This window comes from Ochotona curzoniae, unplaced genomic scaffold (assembly GCF_017591425.1).
Source record: "Ochotona curzoniae isolate NIBS_2020 unplaced genomic scaffold, NIBS_Ocur_1.0 patch258, whole genome shotgun sequence".
Lineage (NCBI taxonomy): Eukaryota > Metazoa > Chordata > Mammalia > Lagomorpha > Ochotonidae > Ochotona > Ochotona curzoniae.
Genome location: NW_024466815.1, coordinates 521,796 through 538,144, shown reverse-complemented (window position 1 = coordinate 538,144; position 16,349 = coordinate 521,796). Strand labels below are relative to the sequence as shown.

At 56.8% G+C, this 16,349-nt stretch overlaps 1 protein-coding gene across 2 annotated transcripts; it reads left to right on the top strand.

Annotated features, from left to right (window-relative positions):
* Positions 1–3,755: 3,755 nt before the first annotated feature.
* LOC121166867 (protein phosphatase 1 regulatory subunit 14A) lies at positions 3,756–7,727 on the top strand. Of its 2 annotated transcripts, XM_040996176.1 has the most exons (4): positions 3,756–3,956; positions 5,867–5,947; positions 6,450–6,482; positions 7,066–7,727. In XM_040996176.1, the coding sequence occupies exons 1-4, from the start codon at positions 3,756–3,758 to the stop codon at positions 7,192–7,194; spliced, it is 444 nt and encodes a 147-aa protein (XP_040852110.1). In that variant the 3' UTR covers positions 7,195–7,727. The 2 variants fall into 2 exon arrangements, with proteins under 2 accessions (XP_040852110.1, XP_040852111.1); XM_040996177.1 differs by lacking the exon at positions 5,867–5,947.
* The last annotated feature ends 8,622 nt before the right edge of the window (positions 7,728–16,349 follow it).

Genomic DNA, 16,349 nt, shown 5'->3' with positions numbered 1-16,349 from the left:
CCCTGAACCTGCATGGGAGATCCAGAAGAGGCTGCTGGTTCCTCGCTTTGGATTGGCACAGCTCAGGCCGTTGCGGTTACTTGGGGAGTGAATCATCAGATGAAAGATCTTCCTCTCTGTCTCTCCTCCTCTATGTATATATCTGACTTTGCAATAAAAATAGATAATTTTTTTAAAATCACTTTAGTTTGAAAATAATAAAAGAGAAAGAAAACAAGCCCATTTAATCATGCAGTGAGGAAACCTCGCTAGGAGCTGTGATGGAAGATCCCAGCTTCCTTGAGCCTGACAATAAAGCAGGCTCTGACAGCACGGGAGGGGCCGGGCAGCCAGTAATCACACACACACACACACACACACACACACACACACACAGAGAAAGGTCCCAAGAGAGTTGGAGACAGCCTGGAGTGTTCGGGATCCCAGGCCACTCCCTTGGCGCAGCCTCCCTCTGCCTAAAGCTACCTATCACAGCAGTGTGTTCACATTGAACAGCTGGACTCTTGTACTGCAGTGGGGTCCTGCAAGGTCAAGAGACTAAGAGACTAAAGACAAATAGCCCCCTGGGCTGAAGCGTCCCCTGGCCCCATCCCCTCCCCCTAAGCACATTTACAGAGACAAAAAGACAGAGAGATCTTCTATCCACTGATTCACTCCCCAGAGAGCTACGCTGATCTGAAACCAGGAGCTTCTTGCAGGTCTCCCATGTAGGTGCAGGTGCCTAAGAACTTGGACCATCCTCCACTGTTATCCCAGTCCATAAGCAGGAAGCTGGATTGGAACTGGAGCAGCTAGGACTTGAACTGGCTCCCAGGTGGGATGCCAGCCTTGCAGGTGGAGGATTTGCTTGCTTAATGGGCTTTGTTTCTACTTCTACAGTCAGACTTTATTGCCCGAATTAGCCCAAGTACTCCAGTGGGCTGAACAGTGACTGACAGAGCAGAAACAAAGTAACCAAACATGATTGATCATTCCAGAGTGACTCCTCAGAAGGTGGGGCAGGAAGAATGAACAATAGGAAATAACTGACTCCTTAAGGTCTGGTGGTGGCCGGTCCTCCTTTTGTGTAGACTATAAGCTCCCTGGCCTGACCCAGTCCTGGCTATTGTCAACCATTTGGGGAATGAGCCAGTGGTACCCAAGTTCCCCTTTCCGTGTCTCTCCTACTTTTTCTGTTACTCTTGCCTTTCAAATCGATAATGCTTTAAAAAAAAAAAAAGATTTATTTATTTTTATTGGAAAGTCAAAGTTACACAGAGAAGAAGAGGCATCAAGAAAGATCTTCCGTCCACTGGCTCACTCTCCAAACGAACACAACTGCCAGAGCTGAGCTGATCTGAAGCCAGGAGCCAGGATCTTCTTCTGGGTCTCCCTCGCGGGTGCAGGGTCCCAGGGTTTGGGGTCATCCTCTATTGCTTTCCCAGGCCACAGGCAGCGAGCTGAACAGGAAATGAAGCAGCCAGGATAGAAACCGATGCCCATATAGGATGCCAGCACATGCAAGGAGAGAATTTAGCCACTAGGCCACCGCACTGGGTCCAATCATACTTTTTTTATTTGTCATGATTGATTGATTTGAAAAAAATAATAATAACCACAAAGAAAGAAAGCCTCATTCCTACAATTGCAAACAGAGGAAATTTTTCCCCAGTCAAGCTTGTAACGAGGCTGCAGCCTGGACTGAGCGCAGACGGCAGGCTGGGAGGCCTTGGTGCACACTCCCCAGCCACGACAGGCCTGGCCCCAGTCCAGGGCCCCAGTCCTGGGCTGCTCCCTTCAATTCCTACAGCCAGGATTCCTCATTGTGCCCTAGGCACCAGCAGCAAGGGCTCTAAACACACTGTTTGCTGGGGACGCTGTCCTACCCATCTCTAAGGTTACAGTTGAAAGGTGGCACCCCTTGGCGTTAGATCCATTGTTTAGAAAGCAGACCAACTACCGGTGTCCTCCCACAGTGGGTGGGTGCTTTTATCACTGGCACTTTGGAGGACTGCCAACTCTCATAAAATGAAGGCTAAGGCCACTTTCCAGTCCGTTTTTATCAAATTCTCACCACCTTTTTACCCATCTCCAAGGTGCCCATAGCTCTCTTGTCACCCGACTAGGGTACACGAATAATAAAACAGACCCCAAAGACACTATAGTCACCATTAGGCACAGCAACTGTCACAGGTAAACCAGAGGCGGGCTGGGCATGAGAGCTGTGACATGAAATAGGGTGTCCAGAGACAGGTGACAACTGTGGGACCATTTCTGATATGACGTTGGGTACCAGTGCCGTCCTGACAGGGGGCCTATGGACACGAAGGGAGTAATGGGGGGAGCGGCCGTGCTGGACACAGCGTTGCTAAACCAAACAGCAGAGCCTTCAGTCTCAGGGCAGTGGGCATTATTGCTGTTTTAAATCACTGTCTGCCCAGCTGGGTGGAACTTGCTATCCCATGATTTTGAGTCCCACTCCTCGCGTACAGCTCACGCTAGCCCGTCATGCGTCTGTCTTTGTCTTACACAAATGTCTCTTTGGAGGGTTTTTTTTTTTTTTAGATTTATTTATTTAATTGAAAAGGTAGATATTCAGAAAGGAGGAGAGACAGAGAGGAAAATTTTCCATACGATGATTTACTCCCCAAGTGACTGCAACGGCTGGAGCTGCATCTATCTGAAGCCAGGAGCCAGGAGCTCTTCCTGGTCTCCCACGTGGGTGCAGGGTCCCAAGGCTTTGGGCTGACCTCCACTGCTTTCCCAGGCCACAAGCAGGGAGCTGGATGGGAAGCAGGGCTGCTGGGATTAGAACTGGCTCCCTTATGGGATCCTGGCGTGCATGGCAAAGACTTTAGCTGCTAGCCCACCGCACCAGACCTGGTATTTGCAATTTTTTTTTTCTCCCATCCAACTAGATTGTCCCTTCACTTCTTACAAACCATGTATTTATTTATTTGCAAGGTAGAGTCAGAGAGAGAGTAGGAGCGAGAGAGCTTCCATGGCTTGGTTCCTTCCCCAGGGCTGGCAGGGTCAGGCCAAAGCCAAAGGCGGAAGCTTCTTCCGGGTCTCCCACGTAGGACCAGGGGCCCAGGTACCTGAACCACCCTTCGCTGCCTTTTCAGGGGCTTAGCAGGGAGCTGGCTGGGAAGTGGAGCAGTCAGGACTCCTCTGACTCTCACGGAGGCCCGGAGACCTGTCCCTCCGCAACCCTTGGGTAAGCTGTGTGGACTGCGTTTGGTGTCCCTGCTGCAAAGACGGCGACTTGCAGAGCCCTGGGCTTGGCCGGGGTGTGCAGTGCACTGCGGTTCGCTGACCGCCGCGAGTGACCAGAGAGGAGTGAGTGGGTGTTGGGGGGTGCAAAGGGATGCGTGTGTGACTGAATGAATGAACCAGCAAACCGCGGCTCCACCTCGGGGCTGCCCCCGCGGCCGCCAGAGGGCGTGGACAAGGCTCGGCCCCGGTCAGTCCGGGTCCCCCGCCCCGTGAGATCCAGGCCCGGGAGTCCCAGCCGCGGCTCTCGGACCCCGCCCATACCTGGACCACGAGGGCTTGCAGCCTGCACTCTGCAGGAGGGGAAGCTGAGGCCAGGGTGTGCGGGGTGGGCGTGCGGGGTGGGCGTGCGCGGAGGGCCCGGCCACCCCCATCCCCACTCCCGGGGCCAGCCCGAGCTCCCGCCCCCGGCCGGCCCCGCCCCGGTCCGTCAGAGGCCCCCGGGACGCGCGCACCGCCCAGGCGCACATCGCGGCGCGGGGTCGGCCGGCGGAGGCGGCGGGATGGCAGCGCAGCGGCTGGGCAAGCGGGTGCTGAGCAAGCTGCAGGCTCCGTCGCGGGCCCGCGGGCCGGGGGGCAGCCCAGGGGGGCTGCAGAAAAGGCACGCGCGAGTCACGGTCAAGTACGACCGGCGCGAGCTGCAGCGGCGGCTGGACGTGGAGAAGTGGATCGACGGGCGCTTGGAGGAGCTGTACCGCGGCAGGGTGAGGCGGGGCGAGGGGCTTGGGATGAGAGGTGGGGGATCTGGGCTGGGCAGACCCTACGCGCCGGGGGTCCCCGGGATGACTGTGGCTGCTGTGCGCTATGAGGGCACCCCCACGTCTTTCAGCTTGGCCAACTGTGCTTGGGACACCTTACTTGTCCCACGCGCACACTTGCGTGTCCAGTCTTTCCTCCAGGGGCGAGGCAGGTGAAGAGACCACGTTGGGGTCAAAGCCACAGGAGGTTGTTGACCGGCAGCCTGGACCTCACGTCCTTGCTCTTCTGGAGTTGGAGAAGGTTGTGTGACCTTCTCGCCCTACCCCCACCCCTCCCCCAGGCCACAGGAGGAAGAGAAAGGGTGGGGGAGGGGAGTCTGGAAGCCAAAGGGACTTGGGACAGGGACCATACATGCCCGTGGCCAGCCACACGCAGATGCACAGCCCAGGAAGCCACAAGGAGAGGCACAGCGGTAAGGGGCTATGCAGCAGCCCGCCAGCGGGGGTCCCATCTGAGTCGGTCCTTGCAGCTGTGCACAACACAACAACTACCCCCTGATACACACACACCCCTCACTCCCAGGCTGTCCATAGAGACAGGGTGAGGCAGGCAGTAGCCACACAGAATATACCCAAGCTACCCCCCGGTGCGACCCCAAATGCCTCCTGCGGTGACCAACCATGACCCCCTAGCCACGCACAGCCATGCCGGCAGAGGCACAGAACGGGCATCATGGCTGCAGACCAGACCCCCAAGTGCACAGGGACATGGATCAGGGTCAGACACTCCCAGGCCCTAGTCCCGCAGCCACGCAAGAGCTCCTGGAAAACACGGAATTAAAGGATTCTTTAGGAAACCGCTTTTTTCCCAATGGCCCACGACATGCTCTGAAGCTTTCAAAGTCCCGTTGGACGGTGAATGGTCGGGTTACCTTGGTCACAGTTCACAGGCCTTGGAACACAGCCAAGGGCCCCACGGCCCGTGCTCACCCGACAGTGCCGCCACGGGTGGCATGGAAGCCAGGCCCTCTTAGCGCCACCACGTTCTGTGCGTGCTGCCCACCTCCAGGGGCACTAACTCTGTTGCTAGGGGTCTGCTGCACAGTGTGGGGTCATCCTGGGGGGTGGGCCAGGACCCCGTTAGGCACATACCCTGTAGGAAGCCACCCAAGGCTCTGGCGGCCCCGTGACACGACATTCCTAGCCTTCTGGGACACCACGGACCCACCCCTCCTCCGCTCCAAGCCTGCAGCCACTGGGGGGCGGGCAGCTGGGGCCAGCTGGGTCCTGTCGCTGGCAGGCGGGCTGAGCCAGCCATCCTTGGGGCTTTTCTCCCTCGCAGTCCCCCCCTCTGGGCCTGAGGGGTTTGCCCTTTGGCCCTGGCTGGCCCCAGTGTCCCCCGCCCTTCCTGTCTCCTGGGGGCAGAGGCCCTGCCCCCACCAGCTCCAGCCTGGCCGCTCCCCTCCCCCGCACCTAGCAACACCGAGAGGAAACTGCCTTGAAAGGACACGAGCCAGGGCCCCTCTCCTGAATCCCAGAATTCCACATTCCAGGACTCGATGGGGCCTGTTTTTTTCCTGGGGGGGAGCTGGAGCCAAGGAGAGAGACCCGTGCCAGCCATGGGGGCAGGTGTCTGGGACACGGGCAGGAGGAAGGGGGCTCCTAGGACTCAGAGGGGCCCAGCCATCGGGCTGCTGCTGCACCCCCCCGCCCGCCCCGGGCTGCCGTCCTCCCATCTGCCACCCTTCCCCCAGCCCCCAGATGTCCTGTCTTGGCGGTGCTGTCCCTGACTGCCACATGATGGCTCCAGGGCCCGCCAGCTGGGGCCTGGGGCTGCAGAGAGAGAGAGAGCCGCCTGGGACGAAGGCCAGGGAAGGAGGGAGACAGAGGACCTGACACTCCCCCCTTCTCCTTAGGAGGCGGACATGCCTGACGAGGTAAACATCGATGAGCTGCTGGAACTGGACAGTGAGGAGGAGAGGAGCCGGAAGGTCCAGGTAGGTTGTGCGTGTGTGTGTGTGTGCGTGTGTGCGTGCATGTGTGTGTGTGTGTGAAGCCCCCCCAGTCTGACACTTGGCACCCCCCTAAAAGCAGCAGCAACAGCAGTTTCCACATTCCCTGAACGCTTGCCAGGTGCCATACAGCAGCTCACCTGCCCAGTGCCAACTCTCCATCCCTCACCTCAGGGTGCAGGTTACTGTCTTCTGCAAAAGGAATGGGGGCGCAGAGAGGGCTGCCTGGGGTTGCTTGCCCGGGGTCACACAGCCCCAAGGACGGAGCCCTCAGGTCCTTGCTGTCCTGGAGCTGGAGAAGGCTGTGACCTTCTTGCCCTACCCCCACCCCCTAGGCCCCCAGACTGTTCCTCCCCTTGAAGCCTGGTGGCAGTCCACCCTGGAGTCTGACTTGCATTTGCCTTCTTGCCTTGGAAAGGGAAGGGGTGGAGAGGATTCAGTGTGAATTATTTACTGTGGTTTTTTTTTGGGGGGGGGGCGTGTTTAGGGACTCCTGAAATCGTGCACGAACCCCACAGAGGTGAGTCCCCCCATCAGAGGTGCCCCTGCCTCCCATGGACCGCTCCCCCACCGCCTGCTGGCGCTTTCTCCTATGCCCAGCTCTCCCCTCCTCCCTGCCCATCTGCTGCGGGGGCTCCATTATCTCCGCTCCCTCCCCCATCTGGCTCGGGTTTCTGTCTCCCTGCCTCCCTGCTGCCTGTCACTGCCCCCGCCACCCCAGGGGCCCCCAGTCTTACAGGTCCCGAAGCCCAGGCGCCTAACCCTCCCACTTCCTTCCCTGCTTTAAAAGGGAAAAATATTCGTGTTTCTCCATCGGGCTGCTGGGGTCCAGCGTCACTGGGTGTCCGGCTGCCCTGCAGCCGCCTCGGGCCCATGTCTCTGGGGACCCTCCTGGGTCTGACGTGGGCCGAGGCCCGGACTCCGTGTCCCTGGCTCTCTGTGTCTCTCTCCCTTGTCTGTCCCTTCTCCGTGTCTGCCCTTCCCTTGCTGCCCTGGAAGCAGAAGGGGCCCCCTTGACTCTTGGCGGGGTATGTGGGGGTGCTAGAGTGGGCCCAGGGTAGAGCCCCCACCCACATTCTTAGCACCCCACTCCCTGCCCTCAGGACTTCGTCCAAGAGCTGCTGACCAAGCTGCGAGGCCTCCACAAGCAGCCGGGTCTCCGCCAGCCCAGCCCCTCTGATGAAGGCAGCCCACGCCCCCTGCAGGACCGCGCCCCGACTGCGCCCCCCTGACCCCGGCCTGCCTCCGCCACCCCCTCTGTGTCACCGCCACCCTGTTTCCAAAGTTGTACTCCATGGTTCTGTAACAATAACACCAAGTGGCTGTGTCTCCTCTCCCTGGTTACCGCTGGCTTCCCTGCCCCCCTCCTGCTGTGTCCCAGCCCCCACAGCTGGCCCTCCTCCCAGGCCTGAGAAGAGATCTGCAGTCCTGGGCCACTGGCTCACTTCCTGTCCCCTGGCCCCTGTGGGAATGACCCCCTGGGCCAGGAGGACAATCCTGGCCCCAGGGTGGCCCTTGTCACCTTCACACACACGTGGCCCCATAGATCCACTCCGTAGAGAGGCCTGGGCACTTTCTGGATGCTTGGCACAGCCAGAGGTGCAGGGACCACAAAGATGAACAGAAACAGCTCCTGGCAGCCAAGTGTCCTTCCTGGGTTGTGGGGGGTAGCGGCTGAATTCCAGATGATGGCTCTGTGCCCAGGTCAGAGGGGTGGTAGAAGTTAGGTGTGGTCTTCCAGGATGCATAGACGTGTGGGTGTGAAGGGACTACCTCGTGTGTAGGTGGGGGTTTGACACGGGGGCTGAGCTAGGGAGAACAGCAGATATTGGCGGGGCTGTCTGCCAATGAGGGTGGACAGCGTCAGCTCCTGCCCTTGCCCTGGCCCATGGGTGAGTCAGGACCCATGAGATTAAGCCTTCCCCCCTGGGTCTCCACACCCCCCACCCTCACCCCCTGCCACTCTGAAGATTCCCAGGGAGAGTGACTGGGCCCAGGGAACAGGTAGCGGCAGCTGTTCACTCAAGAAAATGAAACTAGCTCCTCTGTATTCTGCCAGCAGACCTGGGTGACCCAGTTATGTGAAGTTGGGGGGGGTGGGGCAGAGCTGTGGTCTCAATTCCAGTGTTCCAAGTGGGGACCCTGTGGCCATCCTAGAACGCCTGGAGCATGGGTTCCCATTCCAGATGGTCCAACAGGAAGAGAAAGACAGGAGGGTCCGCAGTACCCTGGTGTGTGCCACCCGCAGGTGGCAGCACAGACCTCGGAGCCGGCCCTTCCCTGCCATGCGCTCCTAACGGGTGTGCAGGGGCACGCACTGGGATGCCCGTAGCAGCGGGCCTGTCCTGTCCTGGCCACACTCCCGGATCCAGCTGCCTGCTTTCGTGCACCCTGGGAGGTCCCCGCCCTTCAACAGGGAAGACCTGGCTGGGGTTGTCAGCTCCTGACTTGTGCTCCACCCCCCAGCAGCTGGGTGAGCCTGTGGGATGTGAACCAGTGGATAGATATATCTCTCCTCTCTGCCTTCCAAACAAATAAAGTTTGTGGAAATATGGAATTAAAAGATAAGGGTTTGTGTGTATGTGGCACGTGTGCAAAAATTATACAGGGGGAGACAGTGTGGTGCGGTGGTTAGATTTCTGCTTGGAGTACTTGGAGTACCTCCCGTATCAGAGTACCTGGTTCGAGTCCCGGCGGCTCCACTCTCCATCCAGCTTCTTGATCACGTGGCTGGGGAAGCAGCAGAAGGTAGCCCAAGATCTTGGGTCCCCACAGCCACACGGGTGACCCAGAGTTCTAGACTCTAGATTTTGGCCTGGCCCAGCCCTGAGCGTTGCAGTCATTTGGGGAGTGAGCCAGTGGGTGAAAAATCTCTGTGGCTCTGCCTTTTAATAAGTGAATACAGTAACTTTAAAGGTTTTTTTATTATTATTATTATTTTTATTGGAAAGGCGGATATACAGAGAGGAGAGACAGAGAGGAAGATCTTCCGTCCGATGATTCACTCCCCAAGTGAGCCGCAACGGGCCGATACTATGCCGATCCGAAGCCAGGAGCCTCTTCTGGGTCTCCCACGCGGGTGCAGGGTCCCAAAGCCTTGGGCCGTCCTTGACTGCTTTCCCAGGCCACAGGCAGGGAGCTGGAAGGGAAGCGGGGCTGCCAGGACCAGAACCGGTCCCATAGGGGATCCCGGGTGTGCAAGGCGAGGGCTTTAACCACTTGCGCCACCGCGCCGGGCCCGTTTTTTTTTTTTTTTTAATGCAGCTTTTCATTAAGTGCCTTTACATGAACTTTGCAGACCACCACATGCAATGAGCGCAGTGAATGAAGGATCCGCCCCCCGCTGGCACCTTCACACACACCCACAGCTCTGACACCCCACCAGCCGGGGAAACCCTGCACTGCCCTCCCATAGGGTCTGGTTCCCGTTCCTTGTCCCTGTGGGAGCAGCATCAGGCTCACGGCCCAGGGTCTTAGGCTGTGAATGTTTCGTGTGCAGGGTCCCTCCGTGGGGCCTTTGAATCCCAGCTGCTCCACTTCCCACCCAGCTCCCCGCTTGTGGGCTGGGAAAGCAGCAGAGGAGGCCCAAGACCTGGGACCCTGCACCTGCATGAAGAAGCTCCTAGCTCTTGGCTTCAGACTAGCCCAGTACTGCTCATTGTGGTCATTTGGGGAGTGAATCAGTGGCTAGAGGGGTCTTTCTCTTTTTTTTTTTTCTCTGTAACTCTTTCAAATTAAATTAATTTTGGAGAAGAAATTTAAAAAGATTGCTTGGGAAGAGCACGTTCCATTTTCAAGTGTCTGGACTGGAGCCCTGGCTCACTTCCGAGTCCCACTTCCTGCTGTCACACGCCCTGTGGCTCAAGGACTTGGGTCCCTGCCACCCACGCTGAGGACCTGCCACAGATCTGGGTTCCAGCCTTGAACCTGGCGTGGCTCTCGCTATGGTGGGCGTTTGGCTTGAGACCCAGCAGATGACAAACGTCTCTGACTGCCTTTCAAGCAACCACACAAAAATGTCCCCTGGGAGGCCAGCGGCACAGGCCTGCAATGTCCCGTTTCCAGCTCACTTCTTCCTCCTCCCCCCAGCAGCCACCATTCCAGCTTGTGTCCCTTCCTTGTGTCCCTGGAGGCCCTGGGCCCTTCAGGGGCGTCCCCCAGGCCCGGCCCCTAGCTGCGGGCAGTCACAGTGCCCCCCACAACACGCCTGGGGCTCACCACGTGGCAGCCGCCTCCCCCAAAGGACCCTCGATTTTCCCTCTGCACTTGGAGAAGTTCGGCCCCCTCGCCAAGCCTCCACCCTCGCTGCGTGGACGCCAGCCCGCCGCGCCCCCTGGTGGCCGTGGGAGTTCGTTGCAAAAGGCAGCCAGGGCGGAGTGCAGGGCTGGGGTGGGTCAGGAACTCCTTCCCCGAGGGGCTAGCAGGTGCTGAGTGGCCATAACCAGCTCCGGGCAGAACTGGACTCAGCAGTGAAGCCGCCGCAGGCTGGAGTCACAGTGCAAAGGTTCCGTGCCCACGTCTGCTCCCTAGTCCAGCTCCCTGCTCGGGTGTACCCTGAGGGGGCAGCAGGGGGATGGCCCAAGGGGCTGGATCCCAGCCACCCTCCTGGGAGACCTGGACAGAAGCCACGCATCTGGGCTACAGCCTCTGCGGAGTGAACTAGCAGGTGGAAGCTATGGCCTCGGTAGGACATTGCATCAGGCAATCAAGATTTCTTTTGATTTGAAAGAGTTGCACAGAGAGGGGAGAGACAGAGAAAGATCTTCCATCTGCTGGTTCACTCACTAAAATGACCGCAATGGCTCCCTGCAAGGAACTGGATCAGAAGTGGAGCAGCTGAAACTCGAACCAGTGCCCTTTGGGATTCCAGCATTGCAGGTGGAAGATCCTTACACCACAGCCTCAGCTATAAGTTTTCTTTCTCTCTATGATTTTTATTGGAAAGGCAGGTTTATGGAGAAACAGAGAAAGATCTCCCATCCACTATTCCACTCCCCAAGGGGTCTCAATGGTTGCGCTGAGTCAATCCAAAGCCAGGAGCCAGCAGTTTCTGGGTCTCCCACGTGGGTGCAGGATCCCAAGGCTTTGGGCCATCCTTGACTGCTTTCCCAGGCCACAAGCAGGGAGCTGGATGGGAAATGGAGCTGCCAGGATATGAACTGTTACATAGCCATAGCCCATATGGGATCCGGGTACATATAAGGTGAGGATTTAGCCACTAAGCCATTGCTCCAAGCCCCACACCATTTTATCTTAAAACAGATGTATTCAAGAGAATGTGAGAACAATTGTCTTACCCACTTTCCTCTAGCCCTTGACCCTAATCAAATATGTAAAAATTATCAAAAATAAAATTTATACAATTTTTAAAAATAAAATAAAAAATAAGCAAAAAGGAAAGAACAAACGTGACAACTACCCCAGCCAAATGATGACAGCAGAAATTTTCAGTGACTGCAGACTTGAGGTTGACTATGGCAGCCAGTGGACATGGCGGGCTGCGGCGTCCTTGGATTGGTGATACGGATAGCATTTCAGAACTAGCCAAGCCACTTGGGCAGAACCCTTAGAATATACACACTGGGACCCTGGGTTGATATGAGGTGGCAGTTCCTCATCCCTGGGTACTGGGACATTTGGAAAGTCATGTGTGGTTTCCCCCTTTGTCTCTCCCCTTCCCCCAGAAACAACAAGAAGAAATAGCAAATTTGGAAACAATGAGTTCACCCAATTTTCCCTAAACCTCAGTCCTTCCCATCCTGACCAACCATGTAATCATTATTTAAAAAACAACAACAACAACAACAACAACAAAGGCTGTGTTTTGGCACCAGCGCAATGGGATAGTAGGCTGAGTCTCTGCCTTCAGTGTTTCCATCCCATCTAAGAGCCGGTTCTAGTCCCAGCTTTTCCTCTTCTGGTCCAGCTCACTGTTTATGGCCTGGGAAAGCAGCAGAGGAAGGCCCAAGACCTCAAACGCCTGGGTTCTGGTTTTGATCTGGCCCAGCCCTTAGTCCTTGCAGCCATTTGGGCTGTGAACCAGCTGATGGAAGAATTTTCTCTCCTTTAATTCTGCCTTTCAAATAAATAAATAAATACATTGTCAAGAAAAAAAGAAGAGGAGCCAGGCATGGTAGCCTAGTGGCTAAATCCTCACCTTGTATATGCTGGGATCCCATAAGGGCGCTGGTTCTAATCCCTGCAGCTCCACTTCACATCCACTCCCCAGCTTGTGGCCTGGAAGGGCAGTGGAGGACAGTCCAAGGCATTGGGTCCCTGCACCCACATGGGAAACCCAGAAGAAACTCTTGGCTCCTGGCTTCGGATCAGCTCAGCTCTGGCTGTTGTAGCCACGTGGGGAGCGAATCAGTGGATGAAGATCTTCCTTCTTTCTATGCATCTGCCTTTCCAAGAAAAATAAATTTTTGGAAAAAAGGAAAAAAGCTTGGTGAACAGAAGTTCCTCTTGGTTCTGTTGACATGCAGTTGCCATGGTATGAGGACCCGCAGGGCAACCCAGGCGTGTGCACGGGAAGACCAGGACGAGGCCTGGCTCCAGGCACCCTCGGACTGTGGTAGTGGGCCGGCGGCAGGTGCCAGGCGGAGCTGGCCGCCCTGTGTGCCACTGAGGGAACCGTCCTCAGCCACAGCTGCCACGCCGGCTCCGAACCAGACAAGACGGTTGCAAAGCAGCCAGAGTGTCTGACTTTAGGTTGCTATGACAAATTGCCTTAAACCCAGGCGCTTATGCAATCAAAGTTCCTGTCTCGGAGTCGAGGAGCGCAGGCGAGGCCACGATGCAGGTGTGCGCTTATGGGGCAGCTCCAGTTTACCACGGCCGTCTTCGGGCTGCAGCTCCACATGAGAGCAAAGGCAAATAGCTCCACGGATTTTTATTATTTATTTACTTTTATTGGAAAGGCAGATATACAAAGAGGATAGGCAGAGAGGAAGATCTTCCGTCTGATGATTCACTCCCCAAGAGGCCAAAACGGCTTGGGCTGAGCCAATCCGAAACCAGGAGCCTCTTCCGGGTCTCCTACACAGGTGCAGGGTCCCAAGGCTTTGGGCCGTCCTCGACTGCCTTCCCAGGCCACAAGTAGGGTGCTGGAAGGGAAGTGGGGCCTCTGAGATTAGAACCGGCACCCATATGGGATTCTGGAGCATTCAAGACAAGGACTTGAGCTACTAGGCCACAGCACCGGGCCCAAAGATCTTCCTGTTTATCTCTTCTCTGTATATCTGACTTTCCAATAAAAATATATAAATCTTTAAAAAGTTTTAATCTACATATTAGCTTTATTTATTTGAAGAACTGAGACGTGAGCTCTTGGGTCTCTTGGTTAATGTCTCACAGTGCTGGGCCGCTGGAAGCCAGCAGCCAGGAGGCAGTGGACAAAGGTTCAAGAAGCCGGGTTCCAGACCCCACGGGGGAGACCCAGGTGGAGTTCCTGGCTCCTGGTCTTGTTCTGGCCCAGCCCTTACAGTTGTGAATATTTGGACATTTGGGGGAATGAAACAGTAAATGGAATATTTTCTCTCTGCCTTCCAAACAAATGGACACTTGTAAAAAATATAATTTATTGGGGACTTGCACATGGCTTATCTTCTAATTGGCTAATCCTCTACCTCCAAGAGCCAGCATTCCATATGGACCCTGGCTTGTATCCCAGCTGCTCCACTTCCCATCCAGCTCCCTGCTTGTGGCCTGGGAAAGCAGTCAAGGACGGCCCAAAGCCTTGGGAAACCTGGAAGAAGCTCCTGGCTTCAGATCGGCTCAGTTCTGGTTGTTGCGGCTACTTGGCGAGTGAGCCACGGGGTCAGAGATCTGTCTCTGTGTCTCTCCTTCTCTCTGTAAATCTGATTGGCCAATGAGGAGAATGGGCAGCATCCGCAGTGGGGGACTGAGAGGTGAAATGGCCGCACAGCAACACCCAAAGTTAGCAGTGTGGTCCAGAGCAGGCAAAGGCTGGGACTGGGGGCCCTGCCCAGTCAACGGGCACACTCAGAAATATTCACAACAAATAATGACCGTGAGGCCACAAAGTGGGCTCCCCCAGCGAGCTCCTTGCAGTGGGCAGAGGGTGAGCGTTGGACAATGCCCGGGATGGGTAGGAGTAGCCTGCTGGTTTGTTCTCTGGATGGCTGCACTGGCTGGGGCTGGGCCAGGCTGAAGCCAGGGGCCTGGAACTCCATGTGGGCCTCCTATGTGGGTGGCAGGAATGCAAATACTTGAGCCGTCATCAGCTGCCTGAGCAGGCAGCGGGGTCAGGAGCTGAGCAAAACCAGAAGTCGCAACTCCCAATTGGGTTGTGGATGTTGCACACAGAAGCCTAACCCACAATGCTGCAGTGCCTGTCCCTCCCCCACCTTGGTCTCAGCCCCACGCGCCGCACCCTAGGCCTCTGGAGTTGAAATACCTCCTGTGGTTTGCAGTCACTAGCCTTCCTTTCCTGCTGCAGCCTCAGGAAGCAGGCTCAGGGGGACAGAGCGGGGCCATGGGGAGGCGACATCGCACACTATGAGAGGCAGCGGGGGGTGGCCCAGGTTGCTGGACCCCTACCACATGGATGGTGCTCCAGACTCACAGCTTTGGCGTGACCCAGGCCGAGCCGTCACGGGCAGCGAGGGTGAAGACTGGACAGCAGGCAGACGCTGTCTCGGTGTACCTCCTCTCTGCAGGCCTCCTTCTCTCTCTGCCTCTCAGGCATGAGGTTCTGTGAGAGAAGCTGAGAGGAGTGTCTTCTACGTGGGAAAGGTGAGTCCGTAGGCCGCTCGTGGGCATTCTCGCTGTGGCTACCCCTCAGTTCCCCCACCGGGGCAGGAGGCCGTCTGTGAGCCTCCGGGGGGAGCCCAGGGACTGCAGAACCTCACTTTGTCCATGGAAACAGAGAGGGATGGGCTGGGGTCAGCCGCAGAAGCCCGTAGGGGCCCTTGGCTCAAGGGGCTCCCCGGATGTCTGCCCTGGCCAGCCCCCGGAGCCTGAGGAAATCTCTCCTGGGACGGAGGGTTCCAGAACCGCCTGGGCTGAACAAAGACTGGGTTACAGCGCCCTCTGGTGGCCAGGTCCAGAACTTCCAGGCCCAGGGGAGAAATGACCCAAGGTGTGTGTCTGGGCCACCTTCCTCACTGCTTTGTCCTCGGAGATCCGGAGCTGAGTGGCTGCATCTGCTGACCCCTCTGTTCTGTCTTTCTCTTCAGGTTTCCTTAACATATAGGCCCAGGGCCCGTGGCTCAACTGGCTAATTCTCCCCTTGTAAACGTCAGGATTCCATATGGGTGCTGGTTCGTGTCTCGCCTGCTCCACTTCCCATCCAGCTCCCTGCTTGTGGCCTGGGAAAGCAGTCAAGGTTGGCCCAAAGCCTTGAGACCCTGCACCCATGTGGGAGACCCGGAAGAGCTCCTGGCTCCTGGCTTTGGATCAGCTCAGGTCTGGCCAATCTGATGCCATTTGGGGAGTGAAGCAGGAGATAGAAAAAAAAAATTTTTTTTTAAGATTTATTTATTTTTACTGCAAAGTCAGATATATAGAGAGGAGGAGACACAGAGAGGAAGATCTTCTGTCTGTTGATTCTTTCCACAAGTGACCACAATGGCCAGTGGTGTGCCGATCCAAAGGCAGGAGCAAGAAACTTCCTCCAGGTCTCCCATGTGGGTGCAGGGTCCCAAAGCTTTGGGCTGTCCTTGACTGCTTTCTCAGGCCACAGGCAGGGAGCTGGATGGGAAGCGGGGCTGCCGGGATTAGAACCAGCGCCCATATGGGATCTCGGCATGTGCAAGGCGAGGACTTTAGCCGCTAGGCTACTGCACCCGGCCCAGATGGAAAGATTTTTCTCTCTGTAACTTTTTGTCTCTGTAAATCAGCCTTTCCAATAAAAATGAATAAACATTTTTTTTTTAAGTACAGCCTCCAGCATACCCCAACCCACCTCAGCCTCAGCTGAGGTTGCCCAGGTGCCCATCGACAAGAGGACACACCCTGGGCCCCCTGATGCTCTCACGCTCCCTGTTGGTTGGGAGACGCACGCAGCACCAGGCCCCTTTGCTTACATCACCCACTGTTTGCCATGTGCTGTGCTAGGCCCTGGGAGACGGCAGTGACTGGCCCAGGGAGCTGATGCTAAAGCAGGTGGAGGCAACAAGCCGGAGAGCCGGGCAGGAACGGGCTCTGATCTCAGACACACGGTGTGGCAGGTGCGCACGGGGATAATCGACTTTCACACTGGGTCAGCGTGACAGGGGCTGCCGCATCTGTGGGGTCTCTGAGCTGTGACATTAGGGGTGGAGCTAAGCAGGTGTGTGTGCTGTGGGGTGGGGGGCATTTAAGGAAGAGGAAACAGCTGGTGCAGAGGTCCTGTGGCTGAAGCAGGGCTGGGCGCTTCCACGGG

Coding starts and splice junctions, on each gene's coding strand:
- LOC121166867 (XM_040996176.1), top strand. CDS start 3,756: ATGGCAGCGCAGCGGCTGGGCAAGCGGGTGCTGAGCAAGCTGCAGGCT. Junction 5,948..6,449: donor AGAGGAGCCGGAAGGTCCAG/GTAGGTTGTGCG, acceptor GGGCGTGTTTAG/GGACTCCTGAAATCGTGCAC. Junction 6,483..7,065: donor CGTGCACGAACCCCACAGAG/GTGAGTCCCCCC, acceptor CCCTGCCCTCAG/GACTTCGTCCAAGAGCTGCT.